This window comes from Pleurodeles waltl, chromosome 10 (genome assembly GCF_031143425.1).
Source record: "Pleurodeles waltl isolate 20211129_DDA chromosome 10, aPleWal1.hap1.20221129, whole genome shotgun sequence".
Lineage (NCBI taxonomy): Eukaryota > Metazoa > Chordata > Amphibia > Caudata > Salamandridae > Pleurodeles > Pleurodeles waltl.
In genome coordinates this window covers 288,990-314,657 of record NC_090449.1, presented here as the reverse complement: position 1 = coordinate 314,657, position 25,668 = coordinate 288,990, and the positions used below count along the sequence as shown (strand labels likewise).

Sequence of the window (25,668 nt, the reverse complement as noted above, 5' to 3'; positions counted from 1 at the left end):
TGCCATCGAACTGAAAATGTCACTTACCCAGTGTACATCTGTTCGTGGCATCAGTCGCAGTAGATTCGCATGTGCCCACCCGCCTCCCCGGGAGCCTGTAGCAGTTCGGAAGTTAGCTTAAGCTTTGTACATTTGTAAATATATTATTTAAACCTTAAATAGGTACATACTTAGTCACTCCATTGCATGGGCACTATTACTACAACACAACTCCTACCTCACCCTCTGCGGGGAAAACAATCGAAGATGGAGTCGACGCCCATGCGCAATGGAGACAAAAGGAGGAGTCACTCGGTCCCGTGACTCGAAAGACTTCTTCGAAGAAAAACAACTTGTAACACTCCGACCCAACACCAGATGGCGGGCTATGCACAACATGTGAATCTTCAGCGACTGATGCCACGAACAGATGTACACTGGGTAAGTGACACTTTCATACTTTAAGCTTCATTTTGTACATACTTAGTCATTCCATTGCATGGGCACTATTACTAACATACACAACTCCTACCTCACCCTCTGCGGGGAAAACAATCTAACATGGAGTCGACGCCCATGCGCAATGGAAACAAAGGAGGAGGAGTCCCTCGGTCCCGTGACTCGAAAAGACTTCTTCGAAGAAAAACAACTTGTAACACTCCGACCCAACACCAGATGGCGGACTATGCACAGCATGTGAATCTGCAGCGACTAATGCCACTAACAGATGTACACTGGGTAAGTGACATTTTCCTTCTAGGGGCTCTTCCAGACACCGTACGCAACAAAGCGTTTTTATCCCAGAACAGACAATACAAGTAAAGACAACTGGCGATCAAGCTTTCAAGAAAAAGGTCCGTTTCAGTACGTCTGTACAAGTCCATGATAGGCATAATGTCCTCTGAGATAAATCTAGTACCTCTTGTGAGAATCAAAATAAGACCATTTCAGGAAGAACTGCAGAAGCAATAGATACAGAAAGAAGGATTGTTCGCAGATGTGGTAACCATCACTCCGAACATGAAGAACACCCTAGTGTGGTGGGCCCAGACTTCTCATTTATCTTGAGACGTCGGATTCCTTCCTCACGTACCCGAATTCGTGATAACAGACGTCTCCCTGCAGGGCTGGGACAGCCATCTGCAGGATTCACAAATTCAGGGAGAGCGGTCATGACAAAAAGCATTGCATATGAACAGCCTGGAATTAAAGGCCATCTTTCTCACTCTTTAAGCCTTTCTTCCAAGGATATCTGGCTCATCAGTTCTGGTCCGTAACTACAACACAGCCACCATGCATTATATAAACAAGCAAGGAGGAGCACGATCCCTATCGCTCTCCCAGGAGGCTCAGGATCTCTGGAATTAGCTCACTGTTCGCATTATATCACTAAGGGCGGAGCATGTACCCGGAGTCAACAACACTTTCACAGACACACTCAGCAGGACAACAGAAAACTGTCACGAGTGGGAGCTCAGTCAAACACAGACAAGCAAGATCGTCTCACTTTGAGGCAAGCCACCGTTAGACCTCTTTGTGACTAACATAAACACCAAATGCCAGTTTTATGCTAGTCGATGCTCCCATGGTTGTGGGGGAATGCCCTTTCGATGCGATGGTCAGGGATTTATGCTTATGCTTTCCCCCTTCCCTCTCATACCAGTGGTTCTCAGGAAGATGAAAAGGGAGCATTGTTGCCTGATCCTCATGCCCCAGATGGCCCGGGCAGCACTGGTATATGGAACCTCTCTTGATGTTGGAGTGCAAACCCGTTCACCTACCTCCACTTCCAACGCTACTGACCAGGGACAAAGGCCAGGTTCTCCATCCGGATCCAACATCTTGCCACTCATGTGCATGGCGCCTGAGTTAAATGAATAAAACGACCTAGACGTTCCTCAGGACTGCGAGGATATACTGGCTAAAGCAAGAGCAGACTCCAACAACAAAACATACAGGTTAAAGTGGAAAAGATTCAGTGTATGGTGTCAACAATCTACGTACATCCTTTAAAAGCATCACCTGAACAGAGACTGTCGTATCTCCTATTGCTGGCAAAATCTTGGCTAGTGCACGTGTCCATCAAGCTCTACCTTGCGGCTGTCTCAGGATACAGAAGGCCATCTAACTCACCATCTCCATGCTCAGAGAGAGTAATCAAACAATTTAGGGAGAGTTTGTTCAGGGCTTTCCCTCCGATCACAGCCCCACCACCAGAACTGGCATTTCAACATAGTACTTTCTCAGTTGGTGAAACCACCCTTTGAGCCCATTCATGAGGCAGGCTTCAGATTCTCACCTGGAAGGTAGCATTATTACCTCTGCAAGACGAGTCAGTGAGATACAAGCCTTCACTACTCGAGCCATTCTTACATTTGACTGACGATTACGTCTTATTAAGAACGACTCCTGGGTTAATTCCCAAAGTACCAACTCACTTCCACATAAATGAACCAATCATTCTGCCCACATTTTCCCGAATCCAGCCACCCCAACTGAGCAAGCTCTTCATACTCTGGACATCAAGAGATGCCTCAAATTCTGTTTGTGTCGTACAAGGAACATACGCAAATCCAGTCAGCTGTTCATGTCATACAGTCAGGCACATCAAGGGTGTGCAGTCACTAAAGCCATGATCGCAAGATGGTCTTCCACTACAGTCCAGTTTTGTCATTCAAAAGCAGGGAAACCACTTAAAACCAAAGTCAGGGCACAATCAACTTGGGCAGTATTCACCTCAGCTGCTCTTTTTGCGGGTGCGCCGTTGGAGAAGATGTGCCGGGCTGCAGCATGGAAGAATGCTCTCACATTTACCCAGAACCACTGCCTGCAGTCGACGCTTCAAGAAGATGCAGCCGTCGGTCAAGCAGTGTTACCACACTTCTTCCAGTAAGGTGAGCCTCTATTTTAGAGGAACAGTTCCTTACAAGATTACTTATGTAATGGTTATTACAGAATATTTTTAATATAACTGTTATTTTGATTACAATTTATTACCAACACAACATATAGTTTTTCTTTATTGCATTGGTTTTACTACCCACCTTCGGCAAATAGTTGTATTGTTTTGTAACAGTGTTGGAAACTGCTCGCTATTCTGATTCAATCATGTGAATCTATGAAAGATCCAAGAAAAATGGTTGCCTGTAACGTCAGTTATCCAGTATTGGTATCTTTCATAGATTCACATGCGACCCACCCTCCTCTCCTAAGAGGGGCCCCCCTTACACCTCAAATACCAATTTGACTCTTGTGCTCGAAATTCTGAGGGAAAGCGCCTCTCAGGGGAGTGTTGTTGCCTGATTGGTCATGGCTCAAGTTTGGCCCCTTTACAAAAGGAAATGGATATATTGTTAAATACACTGTTCATTGCCATTAGGGTCTATGATAATAACACATACTGGTATGTTATGGTGCCGGGGACTCCCATCTCGATGATGGGGAATGATTCACGCATGTGAATCTATGAAAGATACTAATACTGGAGAACAAGAGTTACAGGTAAGTAACTCCTTTTCTTCTCCTTGAAAGATGCAGCACACCTCCTAATGGTTCTTATTTCTGCTTCTGGTCAATGTATAAGCATCACTTGAGCATTCTGTATCCGTGTTGAATAGCTCAGCTGATGGATTACCATCTTGACGAGTGGGACTCTGTTTTATTAGTCTGAGCCCGATATCGAAGAGCTTTCCTCCCGGACCTGTGTGCGCGCTCATCGGGAGTCAGAGGCACAGGGAGTATTGTCTGTAAACCTTACATTGTAAAACCTCAGTGGAATGATCTGTGAAGTTGTGGGAGCAGGGACGTTATGATGATCTATCGCTGTATGCGAGCACACCCACAGGCATACAGAGCGTAGAATCGCATTGCTGGTGGAGGAGTCTCCAAAGACAGGAATCTAAGCTTCATGGTGGATCCTAGCACAGGATTAGTGATGAGGAGTGAAAGTCTCTGGTGGAGAGCTCCACTCTCGTGGACTTCAGTTGTTCACTGGCAGCAGGCACAGGAGTCGCAGTGATGCCCACTAAGCACACCTGAAGAAGAGCCCACGTTGCTGGAGCAGCAGAGAGGAGCCTTTTTGGCCGGAAGAAGTGCTGGAGGCAGGGGCTACACTGAGTCTGAAGATCCCTTGGAGCAGTAGCAAGCAAGCCTTGGCAGCTGCAAGAGTCGCGGTGCACAGGAGCACTGTCCTGCAAGGAGAGGCAAGGGCTTACCTTCTCCCAAGTTGGACAGCTGGTATAGAGGACCCAGGGGACAACTCCAGACCACCACCTGTGATGCAGGATCCACGCAGTTCCGAAGGAGAGCAGATCCATGCACCCAGACATATATGCAGTTGGTGCTTGCCGATGCAAGAGAGTGATTCCTTCACTCCAAGGGAAATTCCTTCTTACTTCTTGGTGCAAGCTGACGCACAGCCATGGAAATGTTGCAGTTGCTGGAAGGAGCTGGAAAAAACGGTGATGTAAAGCGGAGTCATCATTGAAGTTGCAGATTGTTGGTTCCTGAAGAGTCCAGTTACGATTTCAGTGGCCAGAAGATGAAGTAAACGATGCAGAGGAGTCCTGCTGGAATCTTGCACATTGAATCTGAGGACCCACCCAAGAGGGAGTTCCCTAAATAGCCCACAAAGGGGGATTGGTTACCTAGCAGGGTGACCACCTATCTGGAGGGGGCTGTGACATCACCTACCTGACCGGGCCACTCAGATGCTTCCAGGGGCCTCTACACATCTTGGATTCAAGATGAAAGAACCAAGTGGCCACCTGGAGGAGCTCAAGGCACCATCCCTGGGGTGGTGATGGACAGGGGAGTGGTCACTCACCTTTCCTTTGTCCAGTTTTGCGCCAGAGCAGGGACCGGGGGGGGTTCCCCGGACTGGTGCTAACTGGTTTATGTAAGGAGGGCACCAAATATTCCCTTTAAAGCATACCAGTGACTTGGGGGGAGGGAGGGCTACCCATCCCAAGCCATGTCACACCTATTTCCAAGGGGAGAGGGTGTTGCCTCTGTTTTACAAATGAAATAATTTGTTCTGCCTTCCCCTGCCTGAGCTGGTCAAGCAGCAGGAGGGCAGAACCAAGTCATAGAGGGTGGCAGCAGCGTGGGCTGCTTGCAAAACTCTAGAATACTGAGGGGGGGGCTCTAAGGAGCCCCCAGAGAGCATGGGATCATATAACCAATACTGGCAACAGTATTGGTGTATGATTTCAACATGTTTGATACCAAACATGCCCAGGTGGGGAGTTACCAATATGTAGCTGGCCACAGTGACCTGTGTCCAGTGCACAAGTAAAATGGCTTCCCCGCACTCACGAAGTCCAGTGCAATGGAGCTGGAGTTTGTAGGAGCACCACTGCTCATGCACGGATGCCTCACACACAGGAATGTGTACCCTGCCCTCTGGGCTAGGAGGGCCTACCATAGAGGTTACTTGCAGTGACCTGGTGCAGTGACCTGTGGTGTTAGGGTGCATGCACCTTTTCATGCAGGCTGCAGTGGCAGGCCTGCAGACACATTTTGCATTGGCTCCCTTTGGTGGCACAATACATGCTGCAGCCCATAGGTAACCCCTGGTGCACCAATGGCTTGGGTACCGAAGTACCATATACTAGGGACTAATAAGGGGGCCCCAGTATGCCAATTGAGCGGTGTGCAAAGTCCTAAGCAACCAAGTTTAGAGGGAGAGAGCACATTCACTGGGGTCCTGGTTATCAGGATCCCAGTGAATACAGTCCAAGCACACTGATAGGAGGCAAAAAGTGGGGGTAACCATGCCAAAAAGAGGGTGCTTTCCTACAGCCTACATTAAATGAGTAGCCAACCCTCCCCAGGCCTTCCCCGAAAGAGCCAAAGGGAGGGAACTCACTCGTCATTCTGCTGTTCTCGCTGCTATGTCCAAGTGAAGCGGGCATCTGACAGCTGCTTCGACAGTGTGGCGCCTTGGCTGCCCTGAAGGCACAGACCAGTAGCTTTATCATGTACTGTGGTTGTTATTACATGCTTTGTGTGGTGTTCAGACATCCTGTGGGTTATGTGATTAACACTTCAAAGAACAAATGCTATTTTTTTATGTCTTGGCAGTGATGAACTGAGAGAAGCCTGGCGGATCTTCACCCCCCTCCTCCACACAGTGGAGTCTGAAAAGAAGCCGCCAATCCCCTATGAGTATGGCAGGTAAGAGCACACCAGCCGGCTGTCGTGTCAATGCTCGCAGTGGTGTCTGCGCCACCAGAACCCGCTGACTCCCTTCATCTGTAGACGGGCAGTGCTCAGATCCACAGGTGTAGGAGGCCTGGGTATACGAGAAACTCCACTGGCGCTTGGAAAGGCTGGATGCACCAGGCACTAGGGAAGGGCTTGAGCGACTAGTGTAACTAGAACCAAAGATGGACCAGCACCGGGGCACCTGCATCAGGTGCGTGTGCGGCCGAGGGTGGCTTGAGAGGAGCTGCACAGAACATGAGCGTGCTAGGTCAGAATGAAAGTGACACCAACAGAATCAGTTGAAAAGATTAAACTGGGCTGTGGCGAAAACTGCAAGAGACAGCAGCTGCTTAGCAGTACTAGGGCCCAGGAGCGAGACCGCTGCCACAGTGAGGGAGGGATCTCGTGTCTGTAGAGCGCCAGTATCACATGTATGTAGAGCGCCAGTATCACATGTATGTAGAGCGCCAGTATCACATGTATGTAGAGCACAAGTATCACATGTAGTTAGAGCTCCGGTATCCTATGTAGTAAGAGCTCCGGTATCCCATGTGGGTAGAGCTCCGGTATCCCATGTGGGTAGAGCTCCGGTATCCCATGTGGGTAGAGCTCCGGTATCCCATGTGGGTAGAGCTCCGGTATCCCATGTGGGTAGAGGTCCGGTATCCCATGTAGGTAGAGCTCCGGTATCCCATGTAGGTAGAGCTCCGGTATCACATGTAGGTAGAGCTCCGGTATCACATGTAGGTAGAGCTCCGGTATCACATGTAGGTAGAGCTCCAGTATCACATGTAGGTAGAGCTCCGGTATCACATGCAGGTAGAGCTCCGCTATTCCATGTAGGTAGAGCTCACCTATTCCATGCAGGTAGAGCTCCGCTATTCCATGCAGGTAGAGCTCCGCTATTCCATGCAGGTAGAGCTCCGGTATTCCATGTAGGTGGAGCTCCACTATCACACGTATGTGGAGCTCCACTATCACACGTATGTGGAGCTCCACTATCACATGTCGGTAGAGCTCCGGTATCACATGTAGGTAGAGCTCCGGTATCACATGCAGGTAGAGCTCCGGTATCACATGCAGGTAGAGCTCCGGTATCACATGTAGGTAGAGCTCCGGTATCACATGCAGGTAGAGCTCCGGTATCACATGTAGGTAGAGCTCCGGTATCACATGCAGGTAGAGCTCCGCTATTTCTTGTAGGTGGAGCTCCACTATCACACGTATGTAGTGCTCCGGTATCCCATGTAGGTAGAGCTCCGGTATCCCATGTAGGTGGAGCTCCGGTATCCCATGTATGTGGAGCTCCACTATCACACGTATGTAGTGCTCATGTATCCCATGTAGGTAGAGCTCCGGTATCCCATGTATGTGGAGCTCCACTATCACACATATGTAGTGCTCATGTATCCCATGTAGGTAGAGCTCCGGTATCACACATATGTGGAGCTCCACTATCACACGTATGTAGTGCTCATGTATCCCATGTAGGTAGAGCTCCGGTATCCCATGTAGGTAGAGCTCCGGTATCCCATGTATGTGGAGCTCCACTATCACACGTATGTAGTGCTCATGTATCCCATGTAGGTAGAGCTCTGGTATCCCATGTAGGTGGAGCTCCACTATCACACGTATGTGGAGCTCCACTATCACACGTATGTGGAGCTCCACTATCACACGTATGTAGTGCTCCACTATCACACGTATGTAGTGCTCCACTATCACACGTATGTAGTGCTCATGTATCCCATGTAGGTAGAGCTCCGGTATCCCTTGTAGGTAGAGCTCCGGCATCCCATGTATGTGGAGCTCCACTATCACACGTATGTAGTGCTCATGTATCCCATGTAGGTAGAGCTCCGGTATCCCATGTAGGTGGAGCTCCACTATCACACGTATGTGGAGCTCCACTATCACACGTATGTAGTGCTCTGGTATCCCATGTAGGTAGAGCTCCGGTATCCCATGTATGTGGAGCTCCACTATCACACGTATGTAGTGCTCATGTATCCCATGTAGGTAGAGCTCCGGTATCACACGTATGTGGAGCTCCACTATCACACGTATGTGGAGCTCCACTATCACACGTATGTAGTGCTCCGGTATCCCATGTAGGTAGAGCTCCGGTATCCCATGTAGGTAGAGCTCCGGTATCCCATGTATGTGGAGCTCCACTATCACACGTATGTAGTGCTCATGTATCCCATGTAGGTAGAGCTCCGGTATCCCATGTAGGTGGAGCTCCACTATCACACGTATGTGGAGCTCCACTATCACACGTATGTAGTGCTCATGTATCCCATGTAGGTAGAGCTCCGGTATCCCATGTAGGTAGAGCTCCGGTATCCCATGTAGGTAGAGCTCCGGTATCCCATGTAGGTAGAGCTCCACTATCACACGTATGTAGTGCTCATGTATCCCATGTAGGTAGAGCTCCGGTATCCCATGTAGGTGGAGCTCCACTATCACACGTATGTGGAGCTCCCCTATCACACGTATGTAGTGCTCCGGTATCCCATGTAGGTAGAGCTCCAGTATCCCATGTAGGTGGAGCTCCACTATCACACGTATGTGGAGCTCCACTATCACACGTATGTAGTGCTCATGTATCCCATGTAGGTAGAGCTCCGGTATCCCATGTAGGTGGAGCTCCACTATCACACGTATGTAGTGCTCCGGTATCCCATGTAGGTAGAGCTCCAGTATCCCATGTAGGTGGAGCTCCACTATCACACGTATGTGGAGCTCCACTATCACACGTATGTGGAGCTCCACTATCCCATGTAGGTAGAGCTCCGGTATCCCATGTATGTAGCGCTGCAGTATCACATGTATGTAGTGCTCCTGTATCCCATGTAGGTGGAGCTCCGGTATCCCATGTATGTAGCGCTGCAGTATCACATGTATGTAACGCTCCACTATAGTGAACTGGTTCTAGACGCTTCTTATAACCGGCTGTGCTGTAAGGTGATCAGCACTGGGACAGAGAAGTACTCGACAGCAGGTGCGGGCCTGAGCTGTAAACGGGAAGAGATGATGTGCCACTCTTCAGGGGCTGCCAGCCAACCCTCTACTGCCCACTGTGCTCTGCCAAATGGGATGGAGAACAGGAGATCTTTGACTCCTGGCATCAGATTGGTCACTGGCTCGCAAGTGATCCTGCCCAGGATTTGGTTTGGGGTAACATGGGGAAGACACTCGAGGTTGTCTGTCACCTGCACTGTAACCCGGTGGGCTGGAAGCAACTCACCAGCGAGTTTGGGTATTGGGAAAGACTGTATACCCACAGTCTAGCCTGCTAGCAGGCTAAGAAACCAGTACTGTACCTGAGCCTTCAAGCAAGCTTCAGGCTGAGATCACCACACACATGCACTCAAGGAAGGTGAAGGATGATTACCATTGTCTCAAGTCAGCAAAGCACACTTAATGGGGAAAGTATGACCATACACAAGCATGCAAGGGAGCTTCAACCTGAATACCATCAACACACGTGCACAGAAGCAGTCTTCACTGTGGGAAGCATAAGCACATGCAAGTACTTGTCTCTGGGTAAGGTAAGCACACACAAGCATGCATGCATGCTTTCCTTTGCAAAGTGCAATCATATGCAAATCTGCAAGCAAGCTTCACACCCTGGAAGCAGAACTGTGTGCATGGAATTGTAACCACATGGGAGCATGCTTCCCTCTGGGCATTGTAGCCACGTGCGAGCATGCTTCCCTCTGGGCATTGTAACCACGTGCGAGCATGCATCCCTCTGGGCATTGTAACTACATTGGAGCATGCTTCCCTCTGGGCATTGTAACCACATGCTAGCATGCTTCCCTCTGGGCATTGTAACCACGTGCGAGCGTGCATCCCTCTGGGAATTGTAACCACATGGGAGCATGCTTCCCTCTGGGCATTGTAACCACATGCGAGCATGCTTCACTCTGGGCATTGTAACCACATGCGAGCATGCTTCCCTCTGGGAATTGTAATCACATGCGAGCATGCTTCCCTCTGGGAATTTTAACCACATGCGAGCATGCTTCCCTCTGGGCATTGTAACCACATGCGAGCATGCTTCCCTCTGGGCATTGTAACCACATGCGAGCATGCTTCCCTCTGGGCATTGTAACCACATGCGAGCATGCTTCCCTCTGGGCATTGTAACCATGTGCTAGCATGCTTCCCTCTGGGCATTGTAACCACGTGCGAGCGTGCATCCCTCTGGGCATTGTAACCACATGCGAGCATGCTTCCCTCTGGGAATTTTAACCACATGCTAGCATGTATCCCTCTGGGAATTGTAACCACATGTCAGCACGCATCCCTCTGGGCATTGTAACCACATGAGAGCACGCTTCCCTCTGGGAATTGTAACCACATGCGAGCACGCTTCACTCTGGGCATTGTAACCACATGCGAGCGTGCTTCACTCTGGGCACTGTAACCACATGCGAGCATGCTTACCTCTGGGCATTGTAGCCACATGCGAGCACGCTTCCCTCTGGGAATTGTAATCACATGCGAGCATGCTTCTCTCTGGGCATTTTAACCACATGCGAGCATGCTTCCCTCTGGGCATTGTAACCACATGCGAGCATGCTTCCCTCTGGGCATTGTAACCACATGCGAGCATGCTTCCCTCTGGGTATTGTAACCACATGCGAGCATGCATCCCTCTGGGAATTGTAACCACATGCGAGCATGCATCCCTCTGGGAATTGTAACCACATGCGAGCATGCTTCCCTCTGGGCATTGTAACCACATGCGAGCGAGCATGCATCCCTCTGGGCATTGTAACCACATGCGAGCGAGCATGCATCCCTCTGGGCATTGTAACCACATGCGAGCGTGCATCCCTCTGGGCATTGTAGCCACATGCGAGCACACTTCCCTCTGGGAATTGTAATCACATGCGAGCACGCTTCTCTCTGGGCATTTTAACCACATGCGAGCATGCTTCCCTTTGGGCATTGTAACCACATGCGAGCATGCTTCCCTCTGGGAATTGTAACCACATGCGAGCATGCTTCACTCTGGGCATTGTAACCACATGCCAGCATGCTTCCCTCTGGGAATTGTAACCACATGCGAGCGTGCTTCCCTCTGGGCATTGTAACCACATGCGAGCGTGCATCCCTCTGGGCATTGTAACCACATGCGAGCGTGCTTCCCTCTGGGAATTGTAACCACATGCTAGCATGCATCCCTCTGGGCATTGTAACCACATGCTAGCATGGATCCCTATGGAAATTGTAACCACATGCGAGCATGCTTCACTCTAACACGATTAACCACATGTGAGCATGCTTCCCTCTGGGCATTGTAATCTCATGCGAGCATGCTTCACTCTGGGAATTGTAACCACATGCGAGCATGCTTCCCTCTGGGCATTGTAACCACATGCGAGCATGCTTCACTCTAACAAGATTACCAAATGTGAGCATGCTTCCCTCTGGACATTGTAACCAAACACAAACATGGTTCACTCTGGCAAAATGAAACCGCATGCAAGCATGCTTCATTCTAGAAATTATAATCACATGCAAGAATCCTTCCTGCTTGAGGTGTAACCTCGTACATGTCTGCAAACACAGTTTAGAATGGGACATGTAACCACACAGAAGCTTGTATACACATTTTATCCTGGAAAGTATGACCACACATGTGTGCCTCCTGCTTGGAAGTGTAACCAGGCATGCCTCTTTAAGTGTGCTTCCTATTGGAAGATAGGGGCCTGATTTATGTTGGTGGTAAGGTGTATTATTGCCACCAACATATTGGTCCCTCCACCTATTTAAATGCGGGTGGGCCATAGGTTTGGTTATGGCAGTGACTACTCCATCAACTCCTGAGGCAAACCTCTCTGACGCTCGAAGGAGTAAAGGCCCGTCAGAGAAGTGGCTATATGTCACTCACCCAATCAGGATGGGCAAACATATAACAAATTCTTTAGTGTGCGTGACTGCCAGACAAACCCCGGCGGTGAGGGACAGTAAAATGCTAATAGTGCTCCCCCAGCCATGAGAGAGGACTCCATGGCGAGGGGAGCTTTATTTTTTTTATTTTCAAAAGTGTTTGGCGCCGGCTGCATCATGAGGACGCAGCCTGAGACCAAGGAGCAAAAAACTCGTTGGCCGGAAGCGCCACAATGGTGTTTCCTGCCAGAGTAGTATAAGTAACCACTGGCTTGGTGGCTAGTTAAAAAATTTGGCGGACGGTTTGTCTGCTGGAGTAATTTACTCTGTCTCCCTGGCAAAACGAACAATGGACCGTTCGCAAAAGCGATAAATCATGCACCAAGTGAAGCAAGTTACGGGTCGTAAATAGAGGTTCCTCAGGCATCTCACGCGGCGCATCAGAGGACTCCCTAAGCGTCATGCAAGCAATCATAGCTGCTCACTCTGAGTGATTCTTCGGTTGTCTGATAGGGCAGTGCCGGTGAGGACAAGAATGCCTGGTCAAGCTGGGCTGTGATAGAGCAGACGGGGAAGGAGATGACCCCATAAATGCATTGAGGAGCAGCAGCTTTGCTGAAGCTGGTCCTTCTGCAGCAGACCCATGCCTTACCACCCATGGAAGATGTATTCAGTTGTCAGGTTTCTTACAAGACATTTTGGGACAATGCATCCTTTGTCATGAAACCGAGAACCACAGACGACATATTTGAAAAGAATACTTAAAAATTACAAGAACACCGGAAAAAACTCAGTGCTTCTGCAAAGTTGTATAAAATCGAAAACTTGCTTTGAGCTGGGACTATTGCTAATGAGGGCTCCAACTCCGTACAGAAAGCTTTTCATGCGAGCTGTAGGCACATGAATGTGAAGGGGCGTTCTAACCTGCGATCCTATAGGAGGGACACTGCACGTGTGGGCTTGCCACCGGCACTGTTCAGTCTCTATCTAGGATCCTCCTGTACAAAGGGGTTTCCATCTGTCTCCCCTCACTTGCCAGCGGGTCAGGCTCTCCGCCTCCAAATCCGCCTCCTGTTTTCCTCCATGCCTTTGTACCCAAGAACATGATGACTTTACCACTTCTTGCACCCGAGTCACTGAAAGGTGACTCTTTCTCCTTGTTGTAATAGCACTGCAGCATTGAGGGCAGCGTTTGTTCTGTTTGCGTCCCAGGCGTGCATGGTGGGTTCTCTTGTTTCTCTCCATATTCACTGCTTTCAAGCAGTCTAAATATTGCTCTGGCTGCCTTAAGCAATGGCCTTCCTGCCTTACTGGACATGTAAGTGAGATAAGGATGGGCGCAACCATCAAAGTGTCTTTTCATTGGATAATATTATATTTTGTCCAGTCCATTTGTCGCTCTGTTTTTTTTTTTTTTTCTTTTTTCAGACCATAGTTCACTTTAGCTTTTAGACAGTCTCTTGAGAGTATAATTGAAATGTCCTTGAGATTAGGAGTATCCTAGTTTTCACTCATGATTCACGGTCAGCGAGAGGCGTATGAGACAACACCGGTCCCTCTTGCTATGGGTCAGGTACTAATGACTGGATTCTGTCTTCCTTGCAGCCGCGGCCCACCAGAAGCAGACGAGATGATGAAGAAGGTTGGATTCCGTTACGAAGGGACATACAAGTGGGTGAACCCACACAAGCTCTGAATCCGGGGCCCTGAAGAATGGAAAGTTGAGTAAAGAAGAAAGCACTTAGCTCCTTGGGACATTAGCCCGCCCGCAGCTGCACTCTGCATCCCTGGAGCCCGTTCCTGCTACCGAGGCCCCTGGCTCAGTCTCCTCGTGTCTGGCTTCAGCATGTCCTGGTGGCTTTGCAGATCAGGTGGTGGCTTTGATTTAGTTCTTTGTTCTCTGGTTGTTTACAGGGATCACACGTGGTAGGTTACTTGCTGCTTTGCAGTGTGTGCAGAGGACACACCTCTAGTCTTACTGTAGACAGATCTGCTCCCTCTGCACCCCTTGGATCATGAATGCGATGAGACCAGAGAGAACCTCTGTAGGGCTACAGTCCTTTCCTGTGTGGCCAAGAGTGCAGTGCCATATTACAGTCTCGTTGTTCCGAAGAGCCCATGTAATGGATCCATACATCCAACCACCCCATATAGGGCCCATTCTGATAACCCACGTGAGGTTAATGTTACACCTACCCCGCCCCCTCCTTGGGGTCTCTTCCAAGGCCCCCTCCCTAGAGAACCTTTATGGGGATCCTCCCAAATCACACCCTTTGAAACTCCACCAGACACCAATATTCTGAGCTGAACCCCTATACAGAAGCGTCCCGTTCTACCCAAGCCCTGATAAAATATATTGGAGGACCACACCACTCCCAAAGGATATGTTTCCAATCCTCTTAAAAACGACTTTTGAAAAATTATACATACTGTTCCCAGACCCCTTGCCACCGTGAGGGACCAGGTCAGACACTGAAGCTATTTTTGAAGACCCCAACTAACTCCTAGGTCACACATTGTCCCTTTTTACATTCCCTGCACATGCAGAATTTTTTTTTCGTTACTGTGCCTCTTCGCAGACACTGTAGAATAACTCCTTGACAGACTGAAGGGCCTATTATAGGGCCCCTATTTGCCTGTTCTGCAGCCCCTCATTGGCCTTTAAGGGATGCCCTACTCCACTTCAAGAGCTTCCTTCTTGGTCTGTAGTGTTGCTCTTTCTTGGCCTGGACTGCAGCCCCTTCTATACTTGTGTTGAAGACCCCTGGCATGTAGAGGAAATCTTTATTGGCCTTGCCAGAGATCCATCTCCGCCTGTAGCAGAGTCCATTTTGGCCCATGCCAGAAACCATTCTCGCCTATAAGATAGTCCTTGTTGGACTGTGTCCAAGTCCCTTCTTGGCTTTGTAGAAGAACCTTTTCTTGGCATGTGCCACAATAATTTTTTGTTCCAGACTTTATCATTATTTCATTTTGAATTTTTTTTATTGACTTCAAAATCGTTCATTCAGTTGTTTCAGTCACCCTGTTCTTCGTCTTAGGTATTGTCAGAGTCCTGTCTGTCCTTTGACGTCTCAGCTGGCCGGTCGAAGGGGACCACACGTCTTTGAGTGAGACACTACCATCGTAGCATTCTCACTCTTTCCTTCCATATGGGTCTTTCGGTGACTAGCTCACAGATTGGATGCTCTTAGCAATCTGTATTCAGTTTTGTATCTTGCCTGCGTCCCACACACCTAAAGTTCACAAATTCCATTAGGTGAGCCAGTCTGCGTTCTCCTTTGCAGCCCTTTCCCCTCCCACCCATCATCTGCTGTACATCCATGCAGTCTGTACTTTGCCGCACTCCTCACTTGTTCATTGGCCCACACCGGGCAGTCATCTCTCGTGATTCTTACATTCCACGTAAGCTGCAGGGCGTTTCTGATGTTGGCCGGAGCTCACTCTGCTCCTCCATTGGAGAGGGGCCGTGCTAGCGATGCACCTAGTGGTTGCGCTTGCTTGTGTCTGCCGACGCTACTAGGTCTTTGTCTACAGATTTTGGTATTCCAAATGGCCTCCAATTCAGAGGCATTAATATCTTGTGACTTATTTTGTACCAGCCTCCCAGTGTTTCATTATTAAATAGTTTTTGGCAAGTCTGTTGTGTTCGTTACTTTGTTGTCTGTAAATAAGCGTGAATCTGTGATGGTCCTGCGCGTCTGTGAGAGCCCAGGTGCGTACCTGGCTCCTGTGTTGCGTTCTTTGGCAGAACAGAGAGAGCGCGCCAGAGTTCAGCTGGACGTGTGTCTGTAGGATTGCATTCTGTGCCTTCTCTCTTCTGTCTTGGATTCTGTAGCTGCTCCATTTGATGCTGCCCCGGCATACCTTCTAACCGCTATTCTATCCAGTCCTCCCGGAGCTTCACAGATTGGCCTTTGCAGCGGGTTCCAGGTTACACCTGCTTCGTTCCATATTCCTTATGATGTTATGCTTGTACCGAGGGAGACAGATGTTTCAGTAATCTTTCAGCCTATCCAGAGACAGACGAATGTGTGGTAGAAGAGACAACCAACACGCCACAGGTTGTTGATAGTATCTTTTGTGTTTGGAGATGTCCTTGCTATCCACATTATCAGGTAAAATCTTTTTAGGCTGCTTCTCAAATGCAATTTAAATAGTAGTAGGCTTTTTTGAAGTGTTATTTCTTCTGCTGCCCTGCGACCCCCAACACCACCATGGATGCGCTGTATTACAGTACAGAGCTCCATGGTGCACGCTTTCACAGATGTGTCAAATTGTGACACATCTGTGGCACTAAACTCACGCACTTCTGGAGTAGCATCAAAACAATGATGCTCCTCTAGCAGTGGCAGGAGGCCCTCGTTGAGAAAAGCCCCACACCAGTTTTACTCCAGCTCTGAGTGGGTGGTAAAATTCTGATGCAGTGAAATGTAAATTTCACTGTGTCCATTCTCCGTGGCTTTTCCCATGAGAATGCCCACCCTGCATACATGATACCTGGCACAGGTATAATGTGACACAAGGTTTTGCAAACTGACACATTGGACCCAGTGCATCAATGTGTAAATGTGGAGCAATGTAAAGCACTGTTTCTGCTACCGTTGTATCAACAAACAAGCATTTTGTAGGAAGCTGGCTCTGTATATACTATCTCAGAGTGAGAGATAGCATGCACAGAGTCCAGGGGTTCCCCTTAGAGGTTGATAGAGGCAATAACAGATAATACTAATGCTCTATTTGTGGTAGTGTGGTCGAGCAGTAGGCTTACCAGAGGGTAGGGCAAAGCATTTGTTGTACACACACAGGCAATAAATGAGAACACACACTCAGACTAACTCCAGACCAATAGTTGTTATATACAAAAATATTATTTTCTTAATTTATTATAGAACCACAAGGTTCAGGATTCAAGTAATTACATAAATTGTAAGGCACTTGGCATAAGTAAATATAGAACTTTGAATGAAAACAGTAATATACACAGTCTGGCGTAAAATGGCAATAAGCTATTTTAAAAGTGGACACTGCAAAATTCAGCAGTTCCTGGGGGAGGTAAGTAAAGGTTAGTTTGTCAGGTAAGTAAAGCACTTATAAAATTCAGTTTCCGGGGCATAGGCTGCCCACTGTTGGGGGTTCAAGTGAACCCCAACACCCAGCACCAGCACACAGGGCCAGTCAGGTGCCGAGGTCAAAGAGGGGCCCAACTAACATAGGGGCCTATGGACACTAGGGGTGCTCCGGTTCCAGTCTGCTAGCAGGTAAGTACCTGCGTCCTCCTGGAGCAGACCGGATGCGTCGCTGTTGCAGGTTCTTTGAATCTGGAGACAGCCCAGTAGGGCTGGGGCCAAAGCAGTTGTCTCCTCCTTCTTTGCTGGGTTTTCGGGTTGCTTTAAGGAGTCCCGGGCTACGGCCTGGACCTTGCAGCTGCCCCTGGCCCCCCTTAGTCTGCTTTTCGCCCCCTTTCGTGGCTATGGAAGGGGCATTCTGCCACGTTCATTCTCCTCCAGCCACTATGCTGCCCACCTCTGCATGGCCAGGGACGTCGGATCCAACTTCCTTGTGGATCAGGGAGCCAGTGGTCTAGCCAGTTCACTGACAACCCACCCTTTAAGGCACCAAACGTTCCTAGTCTGATGCTTTCCCACCAGGGACGAGTCGGAGGCCGGATTCACCATCACCTGCACCGCTGGCAGTCCGCAACATCAGACAGTTAGCTTATGCAAACAGTCTGAAGGGACTTCTCCCTCCCCTAGAGACTACCCCTCCTGGCATGCCACCATCCAACGATCGGATGACGGAGGATCCATTGCCACTTGTCCACAAGGAAGTTACGGCTCTCCTAGTCAAGGGAGCCATAGAAAGGGTCCTTGTGCCAGAAGTAGGTTGTGGTTGCTATTCCTGCTACCTTTTTGGTGCCCAAGAAGGACAGGGGTCTCTGCCCTCTCCTAGACCTCTGGGCCCTCATTCTCTTCCTCAGGAAGGAGAAGTTCAGAATGCTCACTCTGGCTCAGGTCTTTTCTGCCCTGGATCCAAGAGACTGGATGATAGCGTTGGACTTGCAGGATGCATATTTCCATACTCCCTTCCTGCCTGCCCACAGGCGCTACTTGCACTTCACGTGGGCCACGAGCATTTTCAGTTTACCGTGATCCCCTTTGGCCTTACCAGCTCCCCTTGGGTGTTCACCAAAGTGATGGCAGTGGTTGCAGTTCATCTGTGCAGGGCAGGGGTTTCATTCTTCCCCTACCTCGACGAGTGGCTGTTGAAGATGGCCTTGCCCCAGGCCTTCTCCCACCTCCAGCCGACCTCCTGCATTCGCCTTGGTTCACTATAAACGTGCTGAATGGACACCTGACTCCCTCTCAGATGCTTCCCTTCATCAGTACTGTTCTGGACATGGTGCCATTTCGGGCTTATCCTCCCGAGCGGCAAGTCCAGGATATTATACAGATGTTTCAGCCTCTGTCCTGGATTTCGATGAGAATGACTCTGAGGCTGCTGGGCCTCATGGCCTCCTGCATCCTGCTGGTCCAACATGCCAGATGGCACATGCGGGCTCTGCAGTGGGAGCTGAATTTCCAGTGGGCGCAGCATCAGGAAATCTCTCTGACATGGTCCAGATCTCGAAGAGGACTGCACAAGATCTGCAGTGGTGGCTTTTGAACTGTGCTTGGGTCAGAGGCAGGAGACAACAAGCCTAGGTTGCTGCAAGAGTCACAGTGCACAGGGGTACTGTCCTGCAAGGAGAGGCAGGGGCTCACAGTCTCCCAGGTTAGACAGCGGGCAGAGAGGGCCACTCCGGGCTACCACCTGGGATGCAGGATCCACGCAGTTCCAGAGAAGAGCAGATCCACACAGCTGGATGTCGTCGCTGTAGGTGCCTGCAGATGCAGGGGAGTGACTCCAAGGGAGATTCCTTCTTGCTTCTCAGTGCAGCTGAAGACTTGCGGACCTCAGAGGATGCACAGCCAGGGAAATGTTGCAGTTGCTGGGAAGAGCTGCGGAAACAATGTTGCAAGGCAAGGTTTTCTCAGGAGTTGTAGCCTTGTCGGTTCCTGAAGTGTCCAGTTGCACTTCCGGTGGCCAGGAGCAGAAGCAGAGGCGCGCTGGTGGAGTCATGCACACCGAATCAGGGGACCCACCTGCAAGGCAGTCCCTAAATAGCCCTAAAAGTCACCAACGCACACAGGGATGAGCCAAGATGACCCAGATGCATGGGATCTGTACGATGCACCAGTCTCTGATAATAGTCCGGATTACTACCCGGCAAGGCCATCGCCACCAGAAGACAGTACTGCTTACATGCAGGTGGTTTCCAGGGCACAACGTAGCACTGCATTCTGAACCTATAGAGGATGACTTCTTATTCAATACCCTGTCATCAACACACAACCAATATCAGAGTTTGCCAATGTTACCAGGCATGTTAAAACACGCCAAACAGGTGTTTCAAGACCCAGTCAAGAGCAGAGCCATCACACCTAGGGTGGAAAAGAAATATAAACCTCCCCCTACGGACCCTGTGTACATTACGCAACAGCTGACTCCTGATTCAGTGGTAATGGGAGCAGCCCGGAAAAGGGCGAAGTCACAAACTTCTGGGGATGCACCACCACCAGACAAAGAAAGTCGGAAATTCGATGCTGCAGGTAAAAGGGTGGCAGCACAGGCAGCCAATCAATGGCGAATTGCCAATTCGCAGGCTCTATTGGCAAGATACGACAGGGCACATTGGCACGAGATGCAACATTTCATTGAACACCTTCCCAAAGAGTTCCAGAAGTGTGCCCAACAGATTGTAGAGGAGGGCCAACCCATCTCCAACAATCAAATAAGGTCGGCGATGGACTCAGCAGACACGGCGGCCAGAACAATAAACACGGCGGTCACCATTCGGAGACACGTGTGGCTACGCACCTCCGGATTTAAGCCAGAGATCCAACAGACTGTGCTGAATATGCCTATCAACGGACAACAATTGTTTGGGCCGGAGGTGGATACAGCAATAGACAAACTAAAAGACACTGACACGGCCAAAGCCATGGGCACGCTCTACTCCCCACAGAGCAGAGGCACTTTTAGGAAGCCACCCTTTAGAGGGGGGTTTTGGGCCCAAACCACAGAGCCTTCTACCTCATAGGCCAGACCCACATACCAGGGCCAATACCAAAGAGGAGGCTTTCGGGGACAGTTTAGGGGTGGACACTTCCCTAAAACAAGAGGGAAATTCCAAAGCCCAAAAACCCCACAAACTAAACAGTGACTCCAACGTCACAAACCCCCAACTCACAACACCAGTAGGGGGGAGACTCACAGATTATTACCAAAATTGGAAACACATAACTACGGACACTTGGGTCCTAGCCATTATCCAACATGGTTATTGCATAGAATTCCTACAAATACCACCAAATGTGCCTCCAAGAGCACACAATATGTCCAAACAGCACTTAGATCGGTTACAACTAGAAGTCCAAGCGTTGTTACAAAAAGAAGCAATAGAACTAGTACCCAACCATCAAAAAGGAACAGGTGTTTACTCCTTGTATTTCCTAATTCCAAAAATGGACAAAACACTGAGACCCATATTAGACCTCAGAACACTAAATCTTTACATCAAATCAGATCACTTTCACATGGTGACACCTCAAGACGTGATTCCCTTGCTCAAACAACAGGACTACATGTCAACATTAGATCTTAAGGATGCTTACTTCCACATACCCATACATCCTTCCCACAGGAAATACTTAAGGTTTGTAATCCAAGGCGTGCATTACCAATTCAAAGTGTTATCCCGAACTGTAACAACAGCACCAAGAGTATTCACAAAATGCCTTGCGGTAGTAGCTGCTCATATCAGGAGGCAGCACATGCACGTATTCCCATACTTAGACGATTGGTTAATAAAAACTAGCACTCAGCAACAGTGTCTTCAACACACAAAATACGTCATAGAAAGCCTTCACAAGCTAGGGTTCTCTATAAACTACCAAAAATCACATCTACAACCGTGTCAAATACAACAATACTTAGGAGCAACAATCAACACACAAAAAGGGATTGCCACTCCAAGTCCACAAAGGGTACAAGCATTCCAAAATGTAATACTAAACATGCACCCAAACCAACACTATCAATTGAGGTTTGTGATGAAACTTCTAGGCATGATGTCTTCATGCATAGCCATTGTCCCAAACGCAAGACTACACATGCAGCCCTTACAACAGTGCCTAGCAACACAATGGACACAAGCACAGGGTCAACTTCAAGATCTAGTGTTGATACACCGCCAAACACACTCCTCGCTTCAATGGTGGAATCCTATTAATTTAAACCAAGGGCGCTATTCCAAGACCCAGTGCCTCAATACGTGATCACTTCCATGGTAGGGTGGGGAGCACACCTCAACCAGCACAGCATCCAGGGACAATCAACAAAAACAACTGCACATAAATCATTTAGAACTGTTAGCAGTGTTTCTAGCATTGAAAGCATTTCAACCGTTAATAGCCCACAAACACATTCTTGTCAAAACAGACAACATGACAACAATGTATTACCTAAACAAACAAGGAGGCACACACTCATCACAGCTGTGTCTCTTAGCACAAAAGATTTGGCATTGGGCGATTCACAACCACATTCGCCTAATAGCACAGTACATCCCAGGAATTCAAAACCAGTTAGCCGACAATCTCAGTCGAGATCACCAACAAACCCACGAATGGGAAATTCATCCCCAGATACTACAAACTTACTTTCAACACTGGAGAATACCGCAAATAGAACTATTCACAACAAAAGAAAACGCAAAATGCCAAAACTTCGCGTCCAGGTACCCACACCCTCACTCCAAGGGCAATACGTTATGGATGAGTTGGTCAGGGATATTTGCTTACACTTTTCCCCCTCTCTCACTCCTTCCGTATCTAGTAAACAAATTGAGTCAAAACAAACTCAAACTAATACTAATAGCACCAACTTGGGCTCGCCAACCTTGGTACACAACACTACTAGATCTGTCAGTAGTACCTCATATCAAACTACCAAACAGACCAGATCTGTTAACTCAACACAAACAACAGATCATACACCCGAATCCAGCATCGCTCAATCTAGCAATCTGGCTCCTGAAATCTTAGAATTTGGACATTTAGACCTTACACAAGAATGTATGGAGGTCATAAAACAAGCTAGAAAACCAACCACAAGACATTGTTACACAAATAAATGGAAAAGATTTGTTTATTACTGCCATAATAATCAAATTCAACCACTACATGCGTCTGCAAAAAACATTGTAAGCTACTTATTACACTTACAAAAATCAAATCTAGCTTTTTCGTCCATTAAAATACATCTCACAGCAATATCTGCAGATTACACATTCAACATCACTCTTTAGAATCCCAGTCATCAAAGCATTTATGAAGGGTCTAAAACGAATCATACCCCCAAGAACACCACCAGTTCCTTCATGGAATCGCAATATTGTATTAACGCGACTCATGGGTCCACCATTTGAACCCATGCACTCTTGTGAGATGCAATACTTAACCTGGAAAGTAGCCTTCCTAATAGCTATCACATCTCTTAGAAGAGTAAGTGAAATACAAGCATTTACTATACAAGAACCCTTTATACAAATACACAAACATAAAGTGGTTCTACGCACAAATCCCAAATTTTTACCAAAAGTTATATCACCATTCCACCTAAATCAAACAGTGGAACTCCCAGTCTTTTTTCCACAGCCAGACTCAGTAGCCGAAAGAGCCTTACATCCATTAGACATCAAAAGAACACTAATGTATTACATTGATAGAACAAAACAATTTCGCAAGACAAAACAATTGTTTGTAGCCTTCCAAAAACCTCATGCAGGAAATCCAATATCCAAACAAGGCATTGCCAGATGGATAGTGAAATGTATTCAAACCTGCTATATGAAAGCAAAGAGAGACTTGCCTATTACCCCAAAGGCACACTCCACTAGAAAGAAAGGCGCCACAATGGTCTTTCTAGGAAATATACCTATGACAGAAAGCTGTAAGGCAGCCACATGGTCTACGCCTCATACATTCACAAAACACTACTGCGTAGATGTGTTAACAACACAACAAGCCACAGTAGGACAGGCTGGATTACGAACATTATTTCAAACAGCTTCAATTCCTACAGGCTAAGCCACCGCTTTTGGGGACTAACTGCTTACTAGTCTATGCACAACATGTGTATCTGCAGCTACACATGCCGTTGAACAGAAAATGTCACTTACCCAGTGTACATCTGTTCGTGGAATGAGACGCTGCAGATTCACATGCACCCTCCCGCCTCCCCAGGAGCCTGTAGCCGTTTAAGTTGATGAAAACTGTATATTATATGTTGATGAAACTTGTAAATTTGTAAATATATATCACTTTTAATCACATTATGTACTTACATACTTATTCCATTGCATGGGCACCTTTACTATATACACAACTCCTACCTCACCCTCTGTGGGGAAAACAATCTAAGATGGAGTCGACGCCCATGCGCAATGGAGCCGAAAGGGGAGGAGTCCCTCGGTCTCGTGACTCGAAAAGACTTCTTTGAAGAAAAACAACTTGTAACACTCTGAGCCCAACACCAGACGGCGGACTATGCACAGCATGTGAATCTGCAGCGTCTCATGCCACGAACAGATGTACACTTGGTAAGTGACATTTTCCATAAGTCCAATGGCATGTGTAGCTGCAGATACACATGCTGTGCATATCTCGCCATCTAGTGTTGGGCTCGGAGTGTTACAAGTTGTTTTTCTTCGAAGAAGTCTTTTTTCGAGTCATGGGATCGAGTGACTTCACCTCTCTGTGATAGTGCACATGGCCATTGACTCCTTTGTTAGATTGTTTTCTTTCTGACGTCGGGTTCCCTCTCGCTCTGAGACTTTCGATTCGGAAACTCTATATTAACGATAACTTTTCTCATACCGTCGCCGGCCATGCCGTTGGGCTGCCTAAATGCACTACCGGGTGGGAATGCTGCAGAGGGGGTTACAAAGTTTGCTGCATATGTTCTGTGTAAGGGAATCGTTGTCCTTTGAAGCACTGATGGAGCAATTTTGGGCGCTCGTGCCCTTCTTGGTCCTGTTCAGGCCTACCGCCTCAAAGCCTGATGGATTGGACTCCATTCAGATTCTGTCCACGGTGCCACGCTAAATTTCCTTATACCGACCAGCACTTGGTATGTAATCTTTGCCTTGCTCATGAACATATGAGGAAAAAACTTTGAAGCGGGTCGCTCGTTTCAATCAAAGAAAACACTACGCGATCGAAGGGCACGAAGACTGTAGATGGTGTTGAAGCACATGGAGTCCACCGACACCCTTGAAGAGGAGCAGGCACAGACGGCAGTTTAGATCCCAAATTCCAACTCCGAACAGGGATCAGAAGACGACAGCCAGCCAATTGCAGTGGCGCAGTATGCGAGTACACCTGCCCCTACACCCACTTTTAAAAAAATCAAGCAAGGCCCTGGGTGCATCACTGCTGTCAAGCCATGGTTCCACCTGAAAAAAAACTAATCATTGACCGGCCCCTGGTTTTAGGGCTGAAAAAGGCCAAAACACCCCATCAACAAGCCACAACTGTTTCGGTGTTGTAGTCGAGCAAAAAAAATATGTACCTCAACCTCCGAATCGAGCTGACACCCACATTCTTTGGATTTGAAATTAATTTGTTTAGCTGCGGAGCCGCAACCTCTGCTATTTTCGGGACCAAAACACATCCTATACGGAAGAAACAGGCCTTCCGGCCCGAATGAAACATATGCTCAAAACATCCACTGAACATTCCTCTAAGGGCACAAAAACAACCTCTGAACATCAAATAGAGGAATCTGACATTCAATCAATTTTGGAGGATATGGACAGCAAGCAGAGGAGAATACAAATCCGCAAAGAGACGTGGAAAATGATTACTTCTCCACCTCCACAGACTAAAAGAAAGCTGGCATTTCAAGAGACTCTTGATACTGCCCCACCACCAGCAAAGAAGTGAAAGGAAAAGCCAACACCTCTTCAGCTTTCTCCACCACATTCACCGCAGCTTTCCTTTTCACCACAACCTCTCACTCCACCATCACCATCACACTCCCATACTTATTCACAAGGAGACACTGTAGACCCATGGGACATGTACGACGCTGATCCTATTCCGTCTAATGATCCACATCTTTTCCCTACTAAACCATCCCCTCCAGAGGATAGTACGGTCTATAACAGAGTTATATCTAGGGCAGCTGCATACCATGGGGTACAAATGCATGCGGAACCTTTAGAAGAGTATTTTCTTTTTAATACACCATCCTCAACTCACAAGCAATACCAGTGTTTACCAATGCTTGCTGGAATGCTAAGGCACGTAGATGACATATTTAAAGAACCAATTAAAGCTAGGGTTCTAACACAGAGGATTGACAAGAAATACAAGCCTGCACCAACAGACCCAATCGACATTACACAACAACTACCACCAGATTCTATTGTGGTCAGTGCAGCCAGGAAACAGCCTGATAGTCAGTCTT

General features: G+C 48.2%; 1 protein-coding gene across 5 annotated transcripts in view; it reads left to right on the top strand.

Annotated features, from left to right (window-relative positions):
• Positions 1–15,731, top strand: part of G6PD (glucose-6-phosphate dehydrogenase) — a 120,706-nt gene extending 104,975 nt beyond the window's left edge. For all 5 annotated transcript variants that reach the window (XM_069209282.1, XM_069209284.1, XM_069209286.1 and 2 more), the window contains 2 exons: positions 6,064–6,156; positions 13,699–15,731. In XM_069209282.1, the coding sequence (XP_069065383.1) occupies positions 6,064–6,156; positions 13,699–13,789 (184 nt within the window). In that variant the 3' untranslated portion in view covers positions 13,790–15,731. The remainder of the gene's footprint in view (positions 1–6,063; positions 6,157–13,698) is intronic.
• The last annotated feature ends 9,937 nt before the right edge of the window (positions 15,732–25,668 follow it).